Consider the following 23,513-nt stretch of genomic DNA (forward strand, 5'->3'; position numbering starts at 1 on the left):
ATATGGTCGAAAACCCCTTTGCCTTGTTTTCAATGAATATTTAGGCCTACTACGCTAATACAGTCAAATTAAATGCTATTACCTCTCACCCCCAATGTTTGTGCATTGTGTGTAATGTTACAGTGGACAACAATATTGTCAAATAAACCCTCTGCCTTGTTTTCAATGAATACGTAGGCCTACTATGCTTTTACCTCTCACTCCCCCCCAATATTTATGCATTGTGTGTATATATTTACAGTGGACAATAATATGGTCAAATAAACCCTCTGCCTTGTTTTCAATGAATACTTAGGCCTTCTATGCTTTTACCCTCCCCCCAATATTTATACTTTGCGTGTAAAGTTACAGTGGACAAAAATATTGTCAAATAAACCCTCTGCCTTGTTTTCAATGAATACAAAAGGCCTACTATGCTTTTACCCCCCCAATATTTATACATTGCGTGTAATGTTACAGTGGACAAAAATATTGTCAAATAAACCCTCTGCCTTGTTTTTGATGAATACTTAGGCCTACTACGCTACCCCACATTCATGTTGGACATTACTCCGGCACTTGAGTGTTTTCTGAGGTGGCCCTCGGTGAAAAAAAGAGGCTCGAGAACGGACTTCACTTAAAAAGACATAGTGCAAAAGTTACTGCTTTAAAAAATGGCAGATATGCAATCTTTGTAGAAGGCAAAAAAAGAAGAAGTGCTTTTGTTTTTAGTCATTAAAAAAAAAAAATCACCAGTGTCTTTTGGAAGACCCAACCAAACCTGCCCAAAAGTAGGCCTCGTCCAGGCGGATCTTTGGCGTAAAGTCACATCAAAACGCAGCACCGTAGACAACCGGAGCTTTTGGGGGACTGTTTCTGCAAAGCCGCCCGCGTGGCGGTTTCGAACACCTCCCAGACGCCCTCCTTGGTCTTGGCCGAGCACTCCACGTAGTCGTACGCCCCGATCCGCGTGGCCATGGCGCGGCCGTCCTCGGGCCTCACCGGCTCCAGCTTCAGGCGGGCCAGCTCCTGCTTGACGTGGTCGTCGTGGCGCAGGTCCTTCTTGTTGCCCACCAGGATGACCGGCACGTTGGGGCAGAAGTGCTTCACCTCCGGCACCCACTTCTCCGGGATGTTCTCCAGCGAGTCCGGGCTGTCCACGGAGAAGCAAATGAGAATGACGTCCGTGTCCGGGTAGGAGAGAGGACGCAGGCGGTCATAGTCCTCCTGCCCGGCGGTGTCCCACAAGGCCAGCTGGACTTTCATGTCGTTCACCTCGATGTCCGCCACGTAGGTCTCGAACACGGTCGGCACGTAGACTTCGGGGAACTCGTCCTTGCTGAAGAGGATCAGGAGACACGTCTTCCCGCACGCCCCGTCGCCCACCACCACCAGCTTCTTGCGGATGTCGACCGCCGTCTGCGCCTCCCTCGCCATGTTGGAAGCTGCCGGTATTCTCTTTGTAACGTGCGGCCCGCGTCTTCTTTATAAAGCCGAGGGTGGCGTCCTAAATATAGCAACCCAATCGGAAGTAGGGAGGTGATGGAGGAGGAGGGACACGAACGGTGACGTTTTACGGGAATTGCCGTTCCTAATGTCAACAATGTAGTCGAACAACATGGCGGAATTGAGAAAAAAATTTTTTTTTTAAACTTCCTTTTTCTTATAGTGACTCGAAGCGAGTGGGTCGATCCAAGTATCGACGCGGTAGATATCAATATATTATCGTCTTAATGCATCAGCTACCCAAAATGTTGAAAGAGCCGTATTGGACTAAAACTACAACAACAATATCTGCTAGGAGCCGCGAAGAAAATTAAAAGTGATATAAGTGTCTATATTAGCTACACTAGCCTACCATCAAAATTACTCTAAAAGTCTTATATAAGTCTTTTAATGAAGTAACCACGTGACATAAGTGTCTATATTAGCTGACTATCAAAAAGTGGTATAATGAAGGCAACACATGATGTAAGTGTCTATATTAGCCTACTATCAAAATGACTTTAAAAGCCGTATATACAGTAAGTGTTGTAATGAAGGCAACACATTATGTAAGTATCTATGTTAGCCTACTATAAAAATGACTTTAAAAGTCTTACAAAAGTGTTATATTGAAGGCAACCCAGTATGTAAGTGTCTATATTAGCCTACTATCAAAATGACTTTAAAAGCCTTATATAAGTGTTGTAATGAAAGCAACACATTATGTAAGTATCTATGTTAGCCTACTGTAAAAATGACTTTAAAAGTCTTATAAAAGTGTTATATTGAAGGCAACCCAGTATGTAAGTATATATATTAGCCGACTATCATAAATTACTTTAAAAGTCTTATATGAGTGTTATAATGAAGGCAACGCATGATGTAAGTGTCTATGTTAGCCTACTATAAAAATGACTTTAAAAGCCTTATATAAGTGTTGTAATGAAGGCAACACATTATGTAAGTATCTATGTTAGCCTACTATAAAATGACTTTAAAAGTCTTATAAAAGTGTTATATTGAAGGCAACCCAGTATGTAAGTATATATATTAGCCTACTATAAAAATGACTTTAAAAGTCTTATAAAAGTGTTATATTGAAGGCAACCCAGTATGTAAGTGTCTATATTAGCCTACTATCAAAATGACTTTAAAAGCCTTATATAAGTGTTGTAATGAAGGCAACACATTATGTCAGTATCTATGTTAGCCTACTATAAAAATGTCTTTAAAAGTCTTATAAAAGTGTTATATTGAAGGCAACCCAGTATGTAAGTATATATATTAGCAGACTATAAATCCATCCATCCATCCATTTCCTACCGCTTATTCCCTTTCGGGGTAGCGGGGGGCGCTGGCGCCTATCTCAGCTACAATCGGGCAGAAGGCGGGGTACAGTCTTATAAAAGTGTTATATTGAAGGCAACACATGATGTAAGTATCTATGTTAGCCTACTATAAAAATGACTTTAAAAGTCTTATAAAAGTGCTATAATGAAGGCAACACATGACATAAGTGTCTATATTAGCCTACAATCAAAATGACTTTAAAAGCCTTATGTAAGTGTTGTAATGAAGGCAACACATTATGTAAGTGTCTATATTAGCCTACCATCAAAATGACTTTAAAAGCCTTATATAAATGTTGTAATGAAGGCAACACATTATGTAAGTATCTATGTTAGCCTACTATAAAAATGAATTTAAAAGTCTTATAAAAGTGTTATATTGAAGGCAACCCAGTCTGTAAGTATATATATTAGCCGACTATCAAAATTACTTTAAAAGTCTTATATAAGTGCTATAATGAAGGCAACACATGACATAAGTGTCTATATTAGCCTACAATCAAAATGACTTTAAAAGTGTTATAGTGAAGGCAAGACAGTATGTAAGTATATTAGCCTACTATCAAAATGACTTTAAAAGCCATATATAAGTGTTGTAATGAAGGCAACACATTATGTAAGTATCTATGTTAGCCTACTATAAAAATGACTTTAAAAGTCTTACAAAAGTGTTATATTGAAGGCAACCCAGTATGTAAGTGTCTATATTAGCCGACTATCAAAATGACTTTAAAAGTCTTATATAATTGTTATAATGAAGGCAACGCATGATGTAAGTATCTATATTAGCCTACTATCAAAATGACTTTAAAAACCTTATATAAGTGTTGTAATGAAGGCAACACATTATGTAAGTATCTATGTTAGCCTACTATAAAAATGACTTTAAAAGTCTTATAAAAGTGTTGTATTGAAGGCAACCCAGTATGTAAGTATATATATTAGCTGACTATCAAAAAGTGGTATAATGACGGCAACACATGATGTAAGTGTCTATATTAGCCTACTGTCAAAATGACTTTAAAAGCCGTATATAAGTGTTGTAATGAAGGCAACACATTATGTAAGTATCTATGTTAGCCTACTATAAAAATGACTTTAAAAGTCTTATAAAAGTGTTATATTGAAGGCAACCCAGTATGTAAGTATATATATTAGCCGACTATCAAAATGACTTTAAAAGTCTTATATAATTGTTATAATGAAGGCAACGCATGATGTAAGTATCTATATTAGCCTACTATCAACATGACTTTAAAAACCTTATATAAGTGTTGTAATGAAGGCAACACATTATGTAAGTATCTATGTTAGCCTACTATAAAAATGACTTTAAAAGTCTTATAAAAGTGTTATATTGAAGGCAACCCAGTATGTAAGTATATATATTAGCCGACTATCAAAATGACTTTAAAAGTCTTATATAATTGTTATAATGAAAGCAACGCATGATGTAAGTATCTATATTAGCCTACTATCAAAATGACTTTAAAAACCTTATATAAGTGTTGTAATGAAGGCAACACATTATGTAAGTATCTATGTTAGCCTACTATAAAAATGACTTTAAAAGTCTTATAAAAGTGTTATATTGAAGGTGACCCAGTATGTAAGTATATATATTAGCCGACTATCAAAATTACTTCAAAAGTCTTATATAAGTGCTATAATGAAGGCAACACATGACATAAGTGTCTATATTAGCCTACAATCAAAATGACTTTAAAAGTGTTATAGTGAAGGCAAGACAGTATGTAAGTATATTAGCCTACTATCAAAATGACTTCAAAAGCCTTATGTAAGTGTTATAATGAAGGCAACACATTATGTAAGTATCCATGTTAGCCTACTATAAAAATGACTTCAAAAGTCTTATATAAGTGTTATAGTGAAGGCCACACGTCATGAATGTGTCTATATTAGCTATATTAGGGACCCCGAAAAGGTTGAAAGAGCCATATTGGACCAAAAATACAACAACAACAAAATCTGTCAATTAACACCTTCTATAAGTGACAAAGTGAAGGCAACACATGATGTATGTGTCTATATTGGCTATATTAGCTTACTATCAAAATGACTTTAAAAGTCTTATGTAAGTGTTAAAATGAAGGCAACACATTATGTAAGTGTCTATATTTAGCTTACTACAAAATGACTTTAAAAGTCTTATATAAGTGTAATAATCAATCAATCAATCAATGTTTATTTATATAGCCCTAAATAACAAATGTCTCAAAGGACTGTACAAACCATTACGACTATGACATCCTCGGAAGAACCCACAAAACGAAGGCAACACATTATCTAAGTGTCTATACTAGCCTACTACAAAAATGAATTTAAAAGTCTTATATAAGTGTTATAATGAAGGAAACACGTGGCGTAATGTCTATATTAGCCTACTATCAAAATTACTTTAAAAAGTGTTATAATGTAGGCAGCACATGACGTAAGTGTCTATATTAGCTATATTAGCCTACTATCGAAATGACTTTAAAAGTCTTATATAAGTGTTATAATGAAGGCAACACGTGACGTAAGTGTCTATATTAGCTATGTTAGCCTACTATCAAAGTGACTTTAAAAGTCTTATATAAGTGTTATAGTGAAGGCAACACGTGATGTAAGTGTCTATATTAGCTATATCAGCGACCCCGAAAGAGACAAGCGGTAGAAAATGGATGGGCCTACTATCAAAATGACTTTAAAAGTCTTATATAATTGTTATAGTGAAGGCAACACATGACGAAAGTGTCTATATTAGCTAAATTGGACTACTATCAAAATTACTTTAAAAGTCGAGTTTTATAGTGAAGGCAACATTTGACGTTTGTGTCTATATTAGCCTACTATCAAAATTACTTTAAAAGTCTTGTATGAGTCTTATAATGAAGGCAACACATGCTGTAAGTGTCTATATTATCCTACTATCAAAATGACTTTAAAAGTCTAATATAAGTGTTATAATGAAGGAAACACGTGGCGTAAGTGTCTATACTAGCTATATTAGCCTACTATCAAAATTACTTTAAAAAGTGTTATAATGTAGGCAGCACATGACGTAAGTGTCTATATTAGCTATATTAGCCTACTATCAAAATGACTTTAAAACTCTTATATAAGTGTTAAAATGAAGGCAACACATGAAGGCAACATGTGACGTAAGTGTCTATATTAGCTATGTTAGCCTACAATCAAAGTGACTTTAAAAGTCTTATATAAGTGTTATAGTGAAGGCAACACGTGATGTAAGTGTCTATATTAGCTATATCAGCGACCCCGAAAGAGACAAGCGGTAGAAAAATGGATGGGCCTACCATCAAAATGACTTTAAAAGTCTTATACAATTGTTATAGTGAAGGCAACACCACATGACGAAAGTGTCTATATTAGCTATATTGGACTACTATCAAAATGACTTTAACAGTCAAGTTTTATAGTGAAGGCAACATTTGACGTTTGTGTCTATATTAGCCTACTATCAAAATTACTTTAAAAGTCTTGTATGAGTGTTATAGTGAAGGCAACACATGCTGTAAGTATCTATATTAGCCTACTATCAAAATGACTTTAAAAGTCTTGTATAAGTGTTATAGTTAAGGTAACAGTTTCTTGCGGATGTCGACCGCCGTCTGCGGCTCCCTCGCCATGTTGGAAGCTGCCGGTATTCTCTTTGTAACGTGCGGCCCGCGTCTTCTTTATAAAGCCGAGGGTGGCGTCCTAAATATAGCAACCCAATCGGAAGTAGGGAGGTGATGGAGGAGGAGGGACACGAACGGTGACGTTTTACGGGAATTGACGTTCCTAATGTCAACAATGTAGTCGAACAACATGGCGGAATTAAAAACATATATATTTTTTTAAACTTCCTTTTTCTTAAGGTGAGTCGAAGCGAGTGGGTCGATCCAAGTATCGACGCGGTAGATATCAATATATTATCGTCTTAATGTATCAGCTACCCAAAATGTTGAAAGAGCCGTATTGGACTAAAACTACAACAACAAAATCTACCAGGATCCGCGAAAAAAAGCAAAATTGATGTAATTAAGGGAATACATGATATAAGTGTCTATATTAGCTATACTAGCCTACTATCAAAATTACTTTAAAAGTCTTATTAAGTCTTTTAATAAAGTAAACACGTGACATAAGTGTCTATATTAGCTATATTAGCCGACTATCAAAATTACTTTAAAAAGTGTTATAATGTAGGCAACACATGATTTAAGTATTTATATTAGCCTACTATCAAAATGACTTTAAAAGCCTTATATAAGTCTTATAATGAAGGCAACACATTATGTAAGTATCTATATTAGCCTACTATCAAAATGACTTTAAAAGTGTTATAATGTAGGCAGCACATAACGTCAGTGTCTATATTATCTATATTAGCCGACTATCAGAATGATTTTAAAAGTCTTATATAAGTGTTATAATGAAGGCAACACATGGTGTAAGTGTCTATATTACCTATATTAGCCTACTATCAAAATGACTTTAAAAGCCTTATATAAGTGTTATAATGAAGGCAACACATGATGTAAGTGTCTATATTAGCCTACTATCGAAATGACTTTAAAAGTGTTATAATGTAGGCAGCACATGACGTAAGTGTCTATATTATCTATATTAGCCGACTATCAGAATGATTTTAAAAGTCTTATATAAGTGTTATAATGAAGGCAACACATGGTGTAAGTGTCTATATTACCTATATTAGCCTACTATCAAAATGACTTTAAAAGCCTTATATAAGTGTTATAATGAAGGCAACACATGATGTAAGTGTCTATATTAGCCTACTATCGAAATGACTTTAAAAGTGTTATAATGTAGGCAGCACATGACGTAAGTGTCTATATTATCTATATTAGCCGACTATCAGAATGATTTTAAAAGTGTTATATAAGTGTTATAATGAAGGCAACACATGGTGTAAGTGTCTATATTACCTATATTAGCCTACTATCAAAATGACTTTAAAAGCCTTATATAAGTGTTATAATGAAGGCAACACATGATGTAAGTGTCTATATTAGCCTACTATCGAAATGACTTTAAAAGTGTTATAATGTAGGCAGCACATGACGTAAGTGTCTATATTAGCTATATTAGCCGACTATCAGAATGATTTTAAAAGTCTTATACAAGTGTTATAATGAAGGCGGCACATTATGTAAGTATCTATGTTAGCCTACTATAAAAATGACTTTAAAAGACTTATATAAGTGTTATAATGAAGGCAACACATGATATAAGTGGTCTATAGTAGCTACATCAGCTTACTATCAAATGACTTTAAAAGTCTTATATAAGTATTATAATGAAGGCAACACGTGACATAAGTGTCTATATTAGCCTACTATAAAAATGACTTTAAAAGTCTTATGTAAGTGTTATAATGAAGGCAACACATGATGTAAGTGTCTATATAAATGATAAATGGGTTGTACTTGTATAGCGCTTTTCTACCTTCAAGGTACTCAAAGCGCTTTGACACTACTTCCACATTTACCCATTCACACACACATTCACACACTGATGGAGGGAGCTGCCATGCAAGGCGCCAGCCAGCACCCATCAGGAGCAAGGGTGAAGTGTCTTGCTCAGGACACAACGGACGTGACGAGGTTGGTACTAGGTGGGATTTGAACCAGGGACCCTCGGGTTGTGCACGGTCACTCTCCCACTGCGCCACGCAGCTATATTAGCTATATTAGCGAACCCTAAAGGGACAAGCGGTAAACAATGGATGGATGGATGTGCCTACTATCAAAATGACTTTAAAAGCCTTATATAAGTGTTATAATGAAGGCAACACATGCTGTAAGTGTCTATATTAGCCTACTATCAAAATGACTTTAAAAGCCTTATATAAGTGTTATAATGAAGGCAACACCTGATGTAAGTGTCTATATTAGTTATATTAGCGAACCCTAAAGGGACAAGCGGTAAACAATGGATGGATGGATGTGCCTACTATCAAAATGACTTTAAAAGACTTATATAAGTGTTATAATGAAGGCAACACATGATATAAGTGGTCTATATTAGCTACATCAGCTTACTATAAAATGACTTTAAAAGTCTTATATAAGTGTTATAATGAAGGCAACACGTGACATAAGTGTCTATATTAGCCTACTATAAAAATGACTTTAAAAGTCTTATATAAGTGTTATAATGAAGGCAACACATGATGTAAGTGTCTATATTAGCTATATTAGCGAACCCTAAAGGGACCAGCGGTAAACAATGGATGGATGGATGTGCCTACTATCAAAATGACTTTAAAAGCCTTATATAAGTGTTATAATGAAGGCAACACATGCTGTAAGTGTCTATATTAGCCTACTATCAAAATGACTTCAAAAGCCTTATATAAGTGTTATAATGAAGACAACACCTGATGTAAGTGTCTATATTAGCTATATTAGCGAACCCTAAAGGGACAAGCGGTAAACAATGGATGGATGGATGTGCCTACTATCAAAATGACTTTAAAAGCCTTATATAAGTGTTATAATGAAGGAAACACATGCTGTAAGTGTCTATATTAGCCTACTATCAAAATGACTTTAAAAGCCTTATATAAGTGTTATAATGAAGGCAACACCTGATGTAAGTGTCTATATTAACTATAATAGCCTACTATCAAAATGACTTTAAAAAGTGTTATAGTGTGTCAAAAGGTGGACTATGGTGTGGTTTGTTTTCCCAGAATGCAAAAGAACTGGTTTGGACAAGGCGTGAAAATAAATACAGGATTTATTAATACTCTAAAAAGTGAAAACAAAAGGCACGCACCAAGCGGAGAAAAAAACTTGGCTAAGGAAACAAAAAGCACTTTGACGTAAAGTAAGGACATAAAACAGAAGAACACTAACTTTGGCTTAAATTAAGAAAAACTTACCTGTGGTGATGTGAGCAGGGCAACATAGACTATGGAATTGCAAGAAAGAATAAACATGGCATGACGCAGAGTTTTGAGGAGATCATGAAACAATGAAAACCAGGCTTAAATAATAATGACATGATTGAAACAGGTGCGTGAGAAAGGTGAATCTAATGGGTCGCCATGGTGACAAAACAAGGGAGTGACACAACAGGAAGCAATGGAGTCTTAAACAAAACAGAACATAACAAAACAAATCATGATCACAAGACATGACATAGTGAAGGCAACACATGATGTAAGTGTCTATATTAGCTATATTAGCCTACTATCAAGATGACTTTAAAAGTCTTATATAAGTATTATAATGCAAGCAACACATCATGTAAGTGTCTATATTAGCCTACTGTCAAAATGACTTTAAAAGTCTTATACAAGTCTTATGAAGAAGGCAACAGATGATGAAAGTGTCTATATTAGCCTACTGTCAAAATGACTTTAAAAGTCTTATATAAGTGTTGTGAAGAAGGCAACACATGATGTAAGTGGCTATATTAGCTTACTATCAAAATCACTTTAAAAGTATTTTATAAGTGTTATAATGCAAGCAACACATGATGTAAGTGTCTATATTAGCCTACTATCAAAATGACTTTAAAACTCTAATGTAAGTATTATGAAGAAGGCAACACATGATGTAAGTGTCTATATTAGCCTACTATCAAAATGACTTCAAAAGTCTTATATAAGTGTCATAATGAAGGCAACGCATGATGTAAGTGTCTATATTAGCTTACTATCAAAATGACTTTAAAAGTCTTATATAAGTGTCATAATGAAGGTAACACATGCTGTAAATGTTTATATTAGCCTACTATCAAAATTACTTTAAAAGTCTTATATAAGTGTTATAATGCAAGCAACACATGATGTAAGTGTCTATATTAGCCTACTGTCAAAATGACTTTAAAAGTCTTATATAAGTCTTTATGAAGAAGGCAACACATGACGTAAGTGTCCATATTAGCTTACTATCAAAATGACTTTAAAAGTCTTATATAAGTGTCATAATGAAGGTAACACATGATGTAAATGTTTATATTAGCCTACCATCAAAATTACTTTAAAAGTCTTATACAAGTGTTATAATGCAAGCAACACATGATGTAAGTGTCTATATTAGCCCACTATCAAAATGACTTTAAAAGTCTTATATAAGTCTTATGAAGAAGGCAACACATGATGTGTCTATATTAGACTACTATCAAAATTACTTTAAACGTCTTATATAAGTGTCATAATGAAGGTAACACATGGTGTAAATGTTTATATTAGCCTACTATCAAAATGACTTTAAAAGTCTTATATAAGTGTTATGAAGAAAGCAACACATGATGTAAGTGTCTATATTAGCTTACTATCAAAATCACTTTAAAAGTATTTTATAAGTGTTATAATGCAAGCAACACATGATGTAAGTGTCCCTATTAGCCTACTATCAAAATGACTTTAAAAGTCTAATGTAAGTCTTATGAAGAAGGCAACACATGATGTAAGTGTCTATATTAGCCTACTATCAAAATGACTTCAAAAGTCTTAAATAAGTGTTAGGGGAGTTTTTGACACGGTTGGTAATGAATAATAACACATTAATAACACAAAAACTATATAACGTTGAAAAAAATAGACACAACATTTTGCAGCACAAACGACTGGGACAAGTTTGGGGTAATTTTGACATTGTTGGGAGTTGGTTATAAATAATAACACATTAATAAAAAAAAATTGCAGCACAAACGTAACAAACAAATTTGACAAGTTTGGGTGATTTTGACTTGGTTGGTTATGAATAATAGCACGTTAATAACACACAAACTATAATGATAAATAAATAAATGGGTTGTACTTGTATAGCGCTTTTCTACCTTCAAGGTACTCAAAGCGCTTTGACATTACTTCCACATTTACCCATTCACACACACATTCACACACTGATAGAGGGAGCTGCCATGCAAGGCGCCAACCAGCACACATCAGGAGCAAGGGTGAAGTGTCTTGCTCAGGACACAACGGACGTGACGAGGTTGGTACTAGGTGGGAATTGAACCAGGGACGCTCGGGTTGCGCACGGCCACTCTCCCCACTGCGCCACGCCGTCCCTATATAATGTTAATAACATAATTAGACAAAACCTTATTTTAACATGGTTGGGGGCTGGTTATGAATAATAACACAAAAACCATATAATGCTAATAACATAAAAACTATAATAATTAGACATAACATCTTGCAGCACAAACGTAACAAACGAATGGGACAAGTTTGGGGAAATTTTGACATGGTTGGTTATGAATAATAGCAAATTAATAACATAAAAACTGTAAAAAATAGAGAAAACATCTTGCAGCACAAACTTAACAAATGAATGGGACAAGTTTGGGGAAATTTTGACATGGTTGGTTGTGAATAATAGCACATTAATAACATAAAAACTGTAATAATTAGACAAAACATTTTGCAGCACAAACGTGACAAACGAATGGGACAAGTTTGGGGAAATTTTGACATGGTTGGTTATGAATAATAGCACATTAATGACATAAAAACTACAATAGACAAAAAATTTTGCAGCACAAATGTTTCGAACAAGTTAGGGGGAGTTTTTGACATGGTTGGTTATGCATAATAATACAATAATAACACACAAACTATATAATGTTGATCACATACAAAACTGTAATAATTAGACAAAACATTTTGCAGCACAAATGCAACAAAAAAATGGGACAAGTTTGGGAAAATTTTGACATTGTTGGTTGTGAATAATAGCACATTAATAACATAAAAACTGTAATAATTAGACAAAACATTTAGCAGCACAAACTTAACAAATGAATTGGACGAGTTTGGGGAAATTTTGACATAGTTGGTTATGAATAATAGCACACTAATAACATAAAAACTACAATAGACAAAACATTTTGCAGCACAAACGTTTGGAGCAAGTTAGGGGGAGTTTTTGACGTGGTTGGTTATGCATAATAACACAATAATAACACAAAAACTATATAATGTTGATCACATAAAAACTGTAATTATTAGACAAAACATTTTGCAGCACAAACGCAACCAACAAATGGGACAAGTTTGGGGAGATTTTGACATGGTTGGTTATGAATAATAACACTTTAATAACATACAAACTACAATAGACAAAACATTTTGCAGCACAAACGCAACCAACAAATGGGACAAGTTTGGGGAGATTTTGACATGGTTGGTTATGAATAATAACACTTTAATAACATACAAACTACAATAGACAAAACATTTTGCAGCACAAACGTTTGGAACAAGTTTGGGGAAGTTTTGACATGGTTGGTTGTGAATAATAGCACATTAATAACATAAAAACTGTAATAATTAGACAAAACATTTTGCAGCACAAACGTGACAAACGTATGGGACAAGTTTGGGGAAATTTAAACATGGTTGGTTATGAATAATAGCACATTAATAACATGAAAACTGTAATAATTAAACATTTTGCAGCACAATCATAGCACACACGACTGGGACAAATTTTGGGAGATTTTGACATGGTTGGTTATGAATAATAGCACATTAATAACATAAAAACTACAATAGACAAAACATTTTGCAGCACAAACGTTTGGAACAAGTTAGGGGGAGTTTTTGACATGGTTGGTTATGCATAATAACACAATAATAACACACACACTATATAATGTTGATAACATAAAAACTGTAGTAATTAGACAAAACATTTTGCAGCACAAATGCAACAAACACATGGGACAAGTTTGGGGAGATTTTGACATGGTTAGCTAAGAATAATAGCACATTAATAACATAAAAACTGTAATAATTAGACAAAACATTTTGCAGCACAAACATGACAAACAAATGGGACAAGTTTGAGGAAATTTAGACATGGTTGGTTTTGAATTATAGCACATTAATAACATAAAAACTGTAATAATTAGACAAAACATTTTGCAGCACAAACGTAACAAACAAACGGGACACATTTGGGGAAGTTTTGACATGGTTGGTTATGAATAATAGCACATTAATAACATAAAAACTGTAATAATTAAACAAAACATCTTGCAGTACAAACTTAACAAATGAATTGGACAAGTTTGGGGAAATTTTGACATGGTTGGTTATGAATAATCGCACATTAATAACATAAAAACTGTAAAGATTATTCGAAACATTTTGCAGCATAAATGTAACAAATGAATGGGACAAGTTTGGGGAAATTTTGAAATGGTTGGTTATGAATAATAGCACATTAATAACATAAAAACTGTAATAATTAGACAAAACATCTTGCAGCACAAACTTAACAAATGAATTGGACAAGTTTGGGGAAATTTTGACATGGTTGGTTATGAATAATAGCACATTAATAACATAAAAACTGTAAAAATTATTCGAAAAATTTTGCAGCATAAATGTAACAAATGAATGGGACAAGTTTGGGGAAATTTTGACATGGTTGGTTATGAATAATAGTACATTAATAACATGAAAACTGTAATAATTAAATATTTTGCAGCACAATCATAGCACACACGACTGGGACACATTTTGGGAGATTTTTACATGGTTGGTTATGAATAATAGCACATTAATAACATAAAAACTGTAATAATTAGACAAAACATTTTGCAGCACAAATGCAACAAACGAATGGGACAAGTTTGGGGAGATTTTGACATGGTTGGTTATGAATAACAGCACATTAATAACATACAAACTACAATAGACGAAACATTTTGCAGCACAAACGTTTGGAACAAGTTAGGGGGGGTTTTTGACACGGTTGGTTATGCATAATAATACAATAATAACACACAAACTATATAATGTTGATCACATAAAAACTGTAATAATTAGACAAAACATTTTGCAGCACAAACATGACAAACAAATGGGACAAGTTTGGGGAGATTTTGACATGGATGGCTAAGAATAATAGCACATTAATAACATACAAACTGTAATAATTAGACAAAACATTTTGCAGCACAAACGTGACAAACGAATGGGACAAGTTTGAGGAAATTTAAACATGGTTGGTTATGAATAATAGCACATTAATAACATGAAAACTGTCATAATTAAACATTTTGCAGCACAATCATAGCACACACGACTGGGACAAATTTTGGGAGATTTTGACATGGTTGGTTATGAATAATAGCACATTAATAACATAAAAACTGTAATAATTAGACAAAACATTTTGCAGCACAAACATGACAAACAAATGGGACACGTTTGAGGAAATTTAGACATGGTTGGTTTTGAATAATAGCACATTAATAACATAAAAACTGTAATAATTAGACAAAACATTTTGCAGCACAAACGTAACAAATGACTTGGACAAGTTTGGGGAAATTTTGACATGGTTGGTTATGAATAATAGCACATTAATAACATAAAAACTGTAATAATTAGAGAAAACATCTTGCAGCACAAACTTAACAAATGAATTGGACAAGTTTGGGGAAATTTTGACATGGTCGGTTATGAATAATAGCACATTAATAACATAAAAACTGTAAAAAATATTTGAAACATTTTGCAACATAAATGTAACAAATGAATGGGACAAGTTTGGGGAAATTTTGACATGGTTGGTTATGAATAATAGCACATTAATAACATAAAAACTGTAATAATTAGACAAAACATCTTGCAGCACAAACTTAAATGAATTGGACAAGTTTGGGGAAATTTTGACATGGTTGGTTATGCATAATAACACAATAATAACACACAAACTATATCATGTTTGTAACATAAAAACTGCAGGGGACATATTAGCCCAGCACCACTTACGGCTAAAAGTCGTTTCCTTTCAATCTTGCAATCACACAGTATTCTGGACATATGTGTTGCTGAATCTTTTGCAATTTGTTCAATTAATAATGGAGAAGTCAAAGAAGAAAGATGTAGGTGGGAAGCTTTTAGCCTTTAGCCACACAAACACACTGTGTTTCCTTGTTTAAAATTCCCAGAGGTGAAGCTTTACTATGGATCAGAGCGGTCAAGCGAACATGGATCCCGACTACATGTCAACCGGCAGTTTTCGGTGAGAAAATTGTGGTAATAAGTCGCCTCTTAACCGTAGATCAGCGGAGCTTCTGTCCTGCTGCAGCTTTGTGACTTCCCTCAGAGACTCTGGCGTCAGCACACCCGTGGCCACACCCCTCCGACTTTCAGGTACTGTATAATCTCACTAAAACAATAGGCAGATAAGGGATTTTTCAGAATTATACTAGTAAATGTGTCTAAAAACATCTGAATCGCTCCCACTGCAATTGCCTTTTTTTTTCTTTCTAGTCCTTCACTCTAACTTTCCTCATCCACAAATCTTTTATCCTCGCTCAGATTAATGGGGAAATTGTCGCTTTCTCGGTCCGAATCGCTCTAGCTGCTGGTGGCTATGATTGTAAACAATGTGAGGATGTGAGGAGCTCCTCAACCCGTGACGTCACGCGCACATCGTCTGCTACTACCGGTACAGGCAAGGCTTTTTAATTAGCGACCAAAAGTTGCGAACTCTCTACTAAATCCTTTCAGCAAAAATATGGCAATATGGCGAAATGATCAAGTATGACACATAGAATGGACCTGCTATCCCCGTTTAAATAAGAAAATCTCATTTCAGTAGGCCAGGGGTCGGCAACCTAAAATGTTGAAAAAGCCATATTGGACCAAAAATACAAAAACAAATCCGTCTGGAGCCGCAAAAAATTAAAAGCCATATTACATACAGATAGTGTGTCATGAGATATAAATTGAATGAAGAGGACTTAAAGGAAACTAAATGAGCTCAAACATAGCTACAAATGAGGCATAATGATGCAATCTGTACATTTTTAGCTAGCCTAAATAGCATGTTAGCATCGGTAAGCTGGCAGTCATGCAGTGACCAAATATGTCTGATTAGCACTCCACACAAGTCATTAACATCAACAAAACCCACCTTTGTGCATTCACGCACAACGTTAAAAGTTTTGTGGACAAAATGAGACAGAAAAAGAAGTGGCATAAAACACGTCTTAGAAAGTCGGAGAAAGTTGTACATGTAAACAAACTACGGTGAGTTCAAGGATTGCCAAAATTAGTAGGACAAAACGGCGCTCGCCAAATACTCGAATCAGTGAAGCATGTTTAATGTGAATAGAGTGCTTTATAACAATTAGGGAGGTTTGTGTCATGTTTGTCCTCATACAGAAACCATATTAAAGCAGAAAATATATTTTTTGTATTTTTTTCCCACTTTTCTTTTTCCATTTTTCATACATTTTTGAAAAAGCTCCAGAGAGCCACCAGGGTGGCGCTAAAGAGCATAAAACACGTCTTAAAAAGTCTGAGAAAGTTGTACATGTAAACAAACTACGGTGAGTTTAAAGACCGCCAAAAATAGTTGGACAAAACGCCGATAGCCAAATACTCGAATTAGTGAAGCATGTTTAATGTGAATAGTGTGCTTCATAACAATTAGGGAGGTTTGTGTCATGTTTGTCCTCCTACAGAAACCATATTAAAGCAGAAAATATATTTTTTGTATTTTTTTCCCACTTTTCTTTTTCCATTTTTCATACATTTTTGAAAAAGCTCCAGACAGCCACTAGGGCGGCGCTAAAGAGCATAAAACACGTCTTAGAAAGTCGGAGAAAGTTATACATGTAAACAAACTACGGTGAGTTGAAGGACCGCCAAAATTAGTAGGACAAAACGGCGCTCGCCAAATACTCGAATCAGTGAGGCATGTTTAATAAAAACAGTGTGCTTTATAACAATTAGGGAGGTTGGTGTCATGTTTTTCCTCCTACAGAAACCAAATTAAAACAAAAAAATATGTTTTTTCCCCCTCATCATTTCCATTTTTTCACATATTTTGGAAAAAGCTCCAGAGAGCCACCAGGGCGGCGCTAAAGGAGCCACATGTCTTAACTTTCTTGTTGCCTCTTTTTGCACTGCTCTCCAAATCTAAACATTGGAACTATTTAACTGGCCTCCACAAAATTGACAAGACCTTGGGTTTGGGGGAACTTGCTGTCGTGACGAAGCGGTTGTTGCGGGAAATACGACGGACTCTTGGGAGAAGAAGGAAGGCCGCGGGTCTGGCGACACTTTTCTGTCGAGGACGTGAAGATATCCACCTATTCAGGACATCTGCTGTATGGAGTAAGCATTGCTCTGGTTTGTCAACAAATTTGAAGTTAATGGCAGTCTTCAAAGTGTCAGGGATACTTGGTGACAAACCCCAAGATGCAGAGATGAAGGCAGGCATGGAATGTGTAAACATGATTTAATTAAATACTAAGACAAAAACAAAACCAAAAGGGTACGTACACAAAGCGCGCTCGAGGCGGATAATCAAACAAAAGGAGCTAGCCTGGGAGCTAGAAAATAACGAACAGGAGCTTAGCGTGGAAGCTAGCAGGTAGCGAACAGGCAAACAGAAGTCGTACTTGTATAATGAAAAATAAAACGCAAGCAGGGAACAAAAAACAGTAAGCTACAAACGTCAACTGAATATAGCTTACTGCTACGCTGCAAGGACAAGGTACGACACGACAGGAGCGATAACACATCACAAGAGCGACTAGACGTGACATCGACAAGACAAACGACAATACAATGATCCAGCAACTGACACAAGACAAAGGAGGTACAAATAGGAGCCGGCTGATTGGCAACAGGTGTGGCCAGATGCCAATCAGCCGCAGCTAAAGGGGAACACAGCACTCAGGGAACAAGACAGGAAGCTGACAAAATAAGAGCACTGGACAGGAAATACTAAACACACTAAGGAGGAACACAGCATTCAGGGAACAAGACAGGAAGCTGACAAATTAAGAGCACTAGACAGGAACTAAAAGACAGGAAACACTAAACACAGGAAACAGACAAATGCTGAGGAAAAAACTAAAACATAGGAGACAAACTGTCAGGAGCAAGCCTGACACAAAGTACCCCGAAGCTGCCACAAATGATTGGAGGATGCAGGAAGAACTGTGGATAACATCGGACTGTCTACCCCGCAGGTTTGAGGACCAGTCATAGACAATTTAGAGTGAAAAGCAAATTTTATTTTCACTCGCAAACAAATCATTCTAACTTGGACTGTTTCCCTGGCTTCGAGACTCTCCCGAAGGACTGTGCAGTGAAGACACAACAAACTCCCTTCTTGTCTCTCATGGACACACACCTGTTGTTGTTGACTTTGGACTAGCGACTGCACAATACATCAAGGCCGCGGAACAGAGACACACTACGGGCTCACACACACACATCCACAAAAAAATATACGCCACACGTACACGCCCCATCCCCCCACGCCAACCCAACGCCCTCGACGCAAATCCCGTAGGGGTCAGCGCCTGAGAGCTGCAGCCTACCACCATGACTTTGAACTACCTTCCCTCTGTTGCTAGATATCTCGAGATGTATGTTCTAAATGTATATGTGCTTTGGAGGTTTTTTCCCACTCCAGACTGGGACCCCTTAGGAGCCCAGTCTAGATTGTATTGGTTTTTACTCATCCTTCCCCAGCATTTACGTTTTTCCCATATTTTACGGGGCGCAATCAGCGTTCTTGTTCTGTAACCCTGTACACTGTTTGTTTGTCTAATCTTGAACAGGTTTGTGATGAAAACAAAGTTTCGTTGTACTTGTGCAATGACAATAAAGACCTATCCTATCCTAGCCTATCCTATGCGGCTCCAGAGCCGCGGTTTGCCGAACCCTGCACTAGGCCTTTAGAATCGGTACCGCCTCGAATGGTCATGAATGGGGAGGGGATATTTTACACGATCGCCTGCAGTTGACGCTCTTTACCGATAGGGGGCGGTAGCACACGGGAACCGTTAGCCAAAGGCTATCAAAGCCTGGGCCAAAAAAAATAAATTTTACAGCACAAATGTAACAAATGAATGGGACACGTTTGGGGAGATTTTGACATGGTTGGTTATGAATAATAACACACAAACTATATAATGTTGATCACATAAAAACTGTAATAATTAGACAAAACATTTTGCAGCACAAATGCAACAAACAAATGGGACAAGTTTGGGGAGATTTTGACATGGTTGGTTGTGAATAATAGCACATTAATAACATAAAAACTGTAATAATTAGACAAAACATTTTGCAGCACAAACGTAACAAATGTATGGGACAAGTTTGGGGAGATTTTGACATGGTTGGTTATGAATAATAGCACATTAATAACATAAAAACTGTAATAATTAGACAAAACATTTTGCAGCACAAACGTAACAAATGAATGGGACAAGTTTGGGGAGATTTTGACATGGTTGGTTTTGAATAATAGCACTTTAATAACATAAAAACTGTAATAATTAAACATTTTGCAGCACAATCATAGCACACACGACTGGGACAAATTTTGGGAGATTTTGACATGGTTGGTTATGAATAATAGCACATTAATAACATAAAAACTGTAATAATTGGACAAAACATTTTGCAGCACAAACGTGACAAACGAATGGGACAAGTTTGGGGAAATTTAAACATGGTTGGCTAAAAATAATAGCACATTAATAACAGAAAAACTGTAATAATTAGACAAAACATTTTACAGCACAATCATAGCACACGGGACAATCGGTAGAAAATGGATGGACGGATGGGTCATAGCACACACGACTGGGACAAAGTAGGGCAGATTTTACTGGATGACGTTACAAGTCGGAAATTGTTTTTTTCATGACAATTTAAAAATCCGTAACGGCACAAATGTAAATGTTACAGCACAAACAAATTTTCACAACCTCAAACAGGTGTATCAAAGTCGGAGGGGTGACCGCCAGTGTCTCTGAGGGAAGCCACGTTTCTCAAAGAGGCGGCCGATCGGAGGAGGCAAGAGAGTCCGCAGCTGCTTCTTTGACAGGTGCACGAGGAACGACGCAAGCTCCGCTCATGTCTACGGTAAGAGCCGACTTATTACCGCAATTTTCTCACAGAAACCTGCCGGTTGACATGTGGTAGAGAACCATGTCCGCTTGACCGCTCTGTTCCATAGTAAAGCTTCACCTTCGGGAATGTAAACAAGGAAACACCGGCTGTGTTTGTGTTGCTAAAGGCAGCTGCAATACACCGCTTCCCACCTACATCTTTCTTCTTTGACGTCTCCATTATTCATTGAACAAATTGCAAATGATTCAGCAACACAGATGTCCAGAATACTGCGTAATTATGCGATAAAAGCAGACTACTTATAGCTTGGATCGGGCTGGAAAATAATGTTTGCTACAACCCGAGACGTCAAACGCAAGCGTCATCACACCGCAACGTTTTCAACACGACACTTCGAGGAAAATTTAAAATTACAATTTAGTAAACTAAAAAGGCCGTATTGGCATGTGTTGCAATGTTAATATTTCATCACTGATATATAAACAATCAGACTGCGTGGTCGGTAGTAGTGGGTTTCAGTAGGCCGACTTATTACCACAATTTTATCACCGAAACTTGCCGGTTGACGTGTGGTAGAGAACCATGTTCGCTTGACCGCTCTGTTCCATAGTAAAGCTTCACCTTCGGGAATGTAAACAAGGAAATAGAATGTTAATACATAGGTTAGCACTTTTTTTAGCACATAGCACTTTAGCACACAGCACTTTATCCATGAGCTCCAGTGCAATTCACACTGGTACTTTATCTTTATCTCCATACTGTAGATTTTATGCCTACATCAAACTGCCAACAATGTCTATCAAGCTCCATGTTCTGTTGTTTAGATGTTTAAATGTTAGTTGTCTGGTTGTAGTTGTGTCCGTGCTTGTGTTTTTGTTCTGTTGTTTTTGTGTATGTTAAGAAAGCAATGATGCACTGTGTCCAAGACAAATTTCCCCGCGGGGACAATAAAGTTGAACCTTGAACCTTGAAACACCGGCTGTGTTTGTGTTGCTAAAGGCGGCCGCAATACACCGCTTCCCACCTACAGCTTTCTTCTTTGACGTCTCCATTATTAAATAAACAAATTGCAAAAGATTCAGCAACACAGATGTCCAGGATACTGTGGAATTATGCGATTAAAGCAGACGACTTATAGCTGGGATCGGGCTGGAACAAAATGTATGCTACAATCCGTGACGTCACTCGCACGCGTCACGGATTTCAACAGGATACCCATCCATCCATCCATTTTTCTACCGCGTATTCCCTTTTAGGGTCGCGGGGGGCGCTGGCGCCTATCTCAGCTACAATCGGGCGGAAGGCGGAGTACACCCTGGACAAGTCGCCACCTCATCGCAGGGCCAAAACAGATAGACAGACAACATTCACACTCACATTCAAACATTAGGGCCAATTTAGTGTTGCCAATCAACCTATCCCCAGGTGCATGTCTTTGGAAGTGGGAGGGGCCTATCCCCAGGTGCATGTCTTTGGAGGTGGGAGGGGCCTATCCCCAGGTGCATGTCTTTGGAGGTGGGAGGGGCCTATCCCCAGGTGCATGTCTTTGGAGGTGGGAGGGGCCTATCCCCAGGTGCATGTCTTTGGAGGTGGGAGGGGCCTATCCCCAGGTGCATGTCTTTGGAAGTGGGAGGGGCCTATCCCCAGGTGCATGTCTTTGGAGGTGGGAGGGGCCTATCCCCAGGTGCATGTCTTTGGAGGTGGGAGGGGCCTATCCCCAGGTGCATGTCTTTGGCGGCTTCAACAGGATTTTCGCGCAAAATTTAAAATTGCAATTCAGTAAACTAAAAAGGCCGTATTGGCATGTGTTGCAATGTTAATATTTCATCATTGATATATAAACTATCAGACTGCATGGTCGCTAGTAGTGGCTTTCAGTAGGCCTTTAACTCGGTATCGAATCGGTACCAACGAGTGTGGTATCGCCCGCCTCGAATGGTCATGAATGGGGAGGGGACTTTTTACACTATCGCCTGCAGTTGACGCTCTTTACCGACAGGGAGCGGTAGCACGCGGAAACCGTTAGCAAAGGCTATCAAAGCCTGGGCCAAAAAAAAAAAAAAAAAAAAAAAAATCAGCGCTCTCTCCAAGGAAACAAAACAATATAGAATCTGGTTTACGGCGTGTGCCTCAAGCCCGGAGCCTCTCTCAGACACTATAACGCGTAAGTATTCCCCCTTTTCATTGTCCGGGGGTGGTGTGATCGGCGGTTGTTCCGCACGCCGCTGTTTGTGCGAGCATTTCCCCTTTTGTTTAGCAGTTAAGGCAGGGCTGCCATGTTGTTTTAGCAGAGTGTTTGCTGCACTAACTTGGGCACAATTAGCCCGGCAAGCATTACTTCCCGAGCAAATCCAATAATAACAACCCTCAACACGACTCGCCGTTTTGCTGGAAACCGCACAAAATAACCTCTTGATAAAATCGACGCTGGTTTTTTTCAATAAACTTTGATGTAAAAGCCCAATAATAAAACAGGCCCGAGGCGGCTAGGCCAGGAGCTAGCTCGTGCTAATTGCAGCGAAACCGCATTCATGCCCACTCTTCCCACACTTGCTGGTGTTTATTAAATATTAAACATCAAATAATACATTGAATAAGGCCGGTTAAATCGCCGTTGAAATCCAACCAAGTAAATTATCGCTCATTAGCGGCACTTTTAGCTGGTTGTGCTAGCATGCTAACGCGTTAGCTAGCTCGTCTGTCGATCAATATTTGTTACAAACCCCGTTTCCATATAAGTTGGGAAATTGTGTTAGATGTAAATATAAGCGGAATTCAATGATTTGCAAATCCTTTTC

General features: G+C 36.9%; 1 protein-coding gene and 1 long non-coding RNA gene across 2 annotated transcripts in view; one reads left to right on the top strand and one right to left on the bottom strand.

Annotated features, from left to right (window-relative positions):
- Positions 1-809, bottom strand: part of LOC133542301 (uncharacterized) — a 3,563-nt gene extending 2,754 nt beyond the window's left edge. The window contains exons 1-2 of the long non-coding RNA XR_009804118.1: positions 424-809; positions 1-194 (exon numbers count right to left, since the gene is read on the bottom strand). The exon at positions 1-194 is cut by the window's left edge and continues 2,754 nt beyond it. This is a non-coding gene — a long non-coding RNA (uncharacterized LOC133542301). The remainder of the gene's footprint in view (positions 195-423) is intronic.
- Positions 1-23,513, top strand: part of LOC133542207 (apolipoprotein B-100-like) — a 149,992-nt gene that overhangs the window by 41,266 nt on the left and 85,213 nt on the right. Inside the window, exon 31 of the mRNA XM_061886103.1 lies at positions 829-1,457. Within this exon, the coding sequence (XP_061742087.1) occupies positions 829-1,457 (629 nt within the window). The remainder of the gene's footprint in view (positions 1-828; positions 1,458-23,513) is intronic.

This window comes from Nerophis ophidion, linkage group LG24, assembly GCF_033978795.1.
Source record: "Nerophis ophidion isolate RoL-2023_Sa linkage group LG24, RoL_Noph_v1.0, whole genome shotgun sequence".
Lineage (NCBI taxonomy): Eukaryota > Metazoa > Chordata > Actinopteri > Syngnathiformes > Syngnathidae > Nerophis > Nerophis ophidion.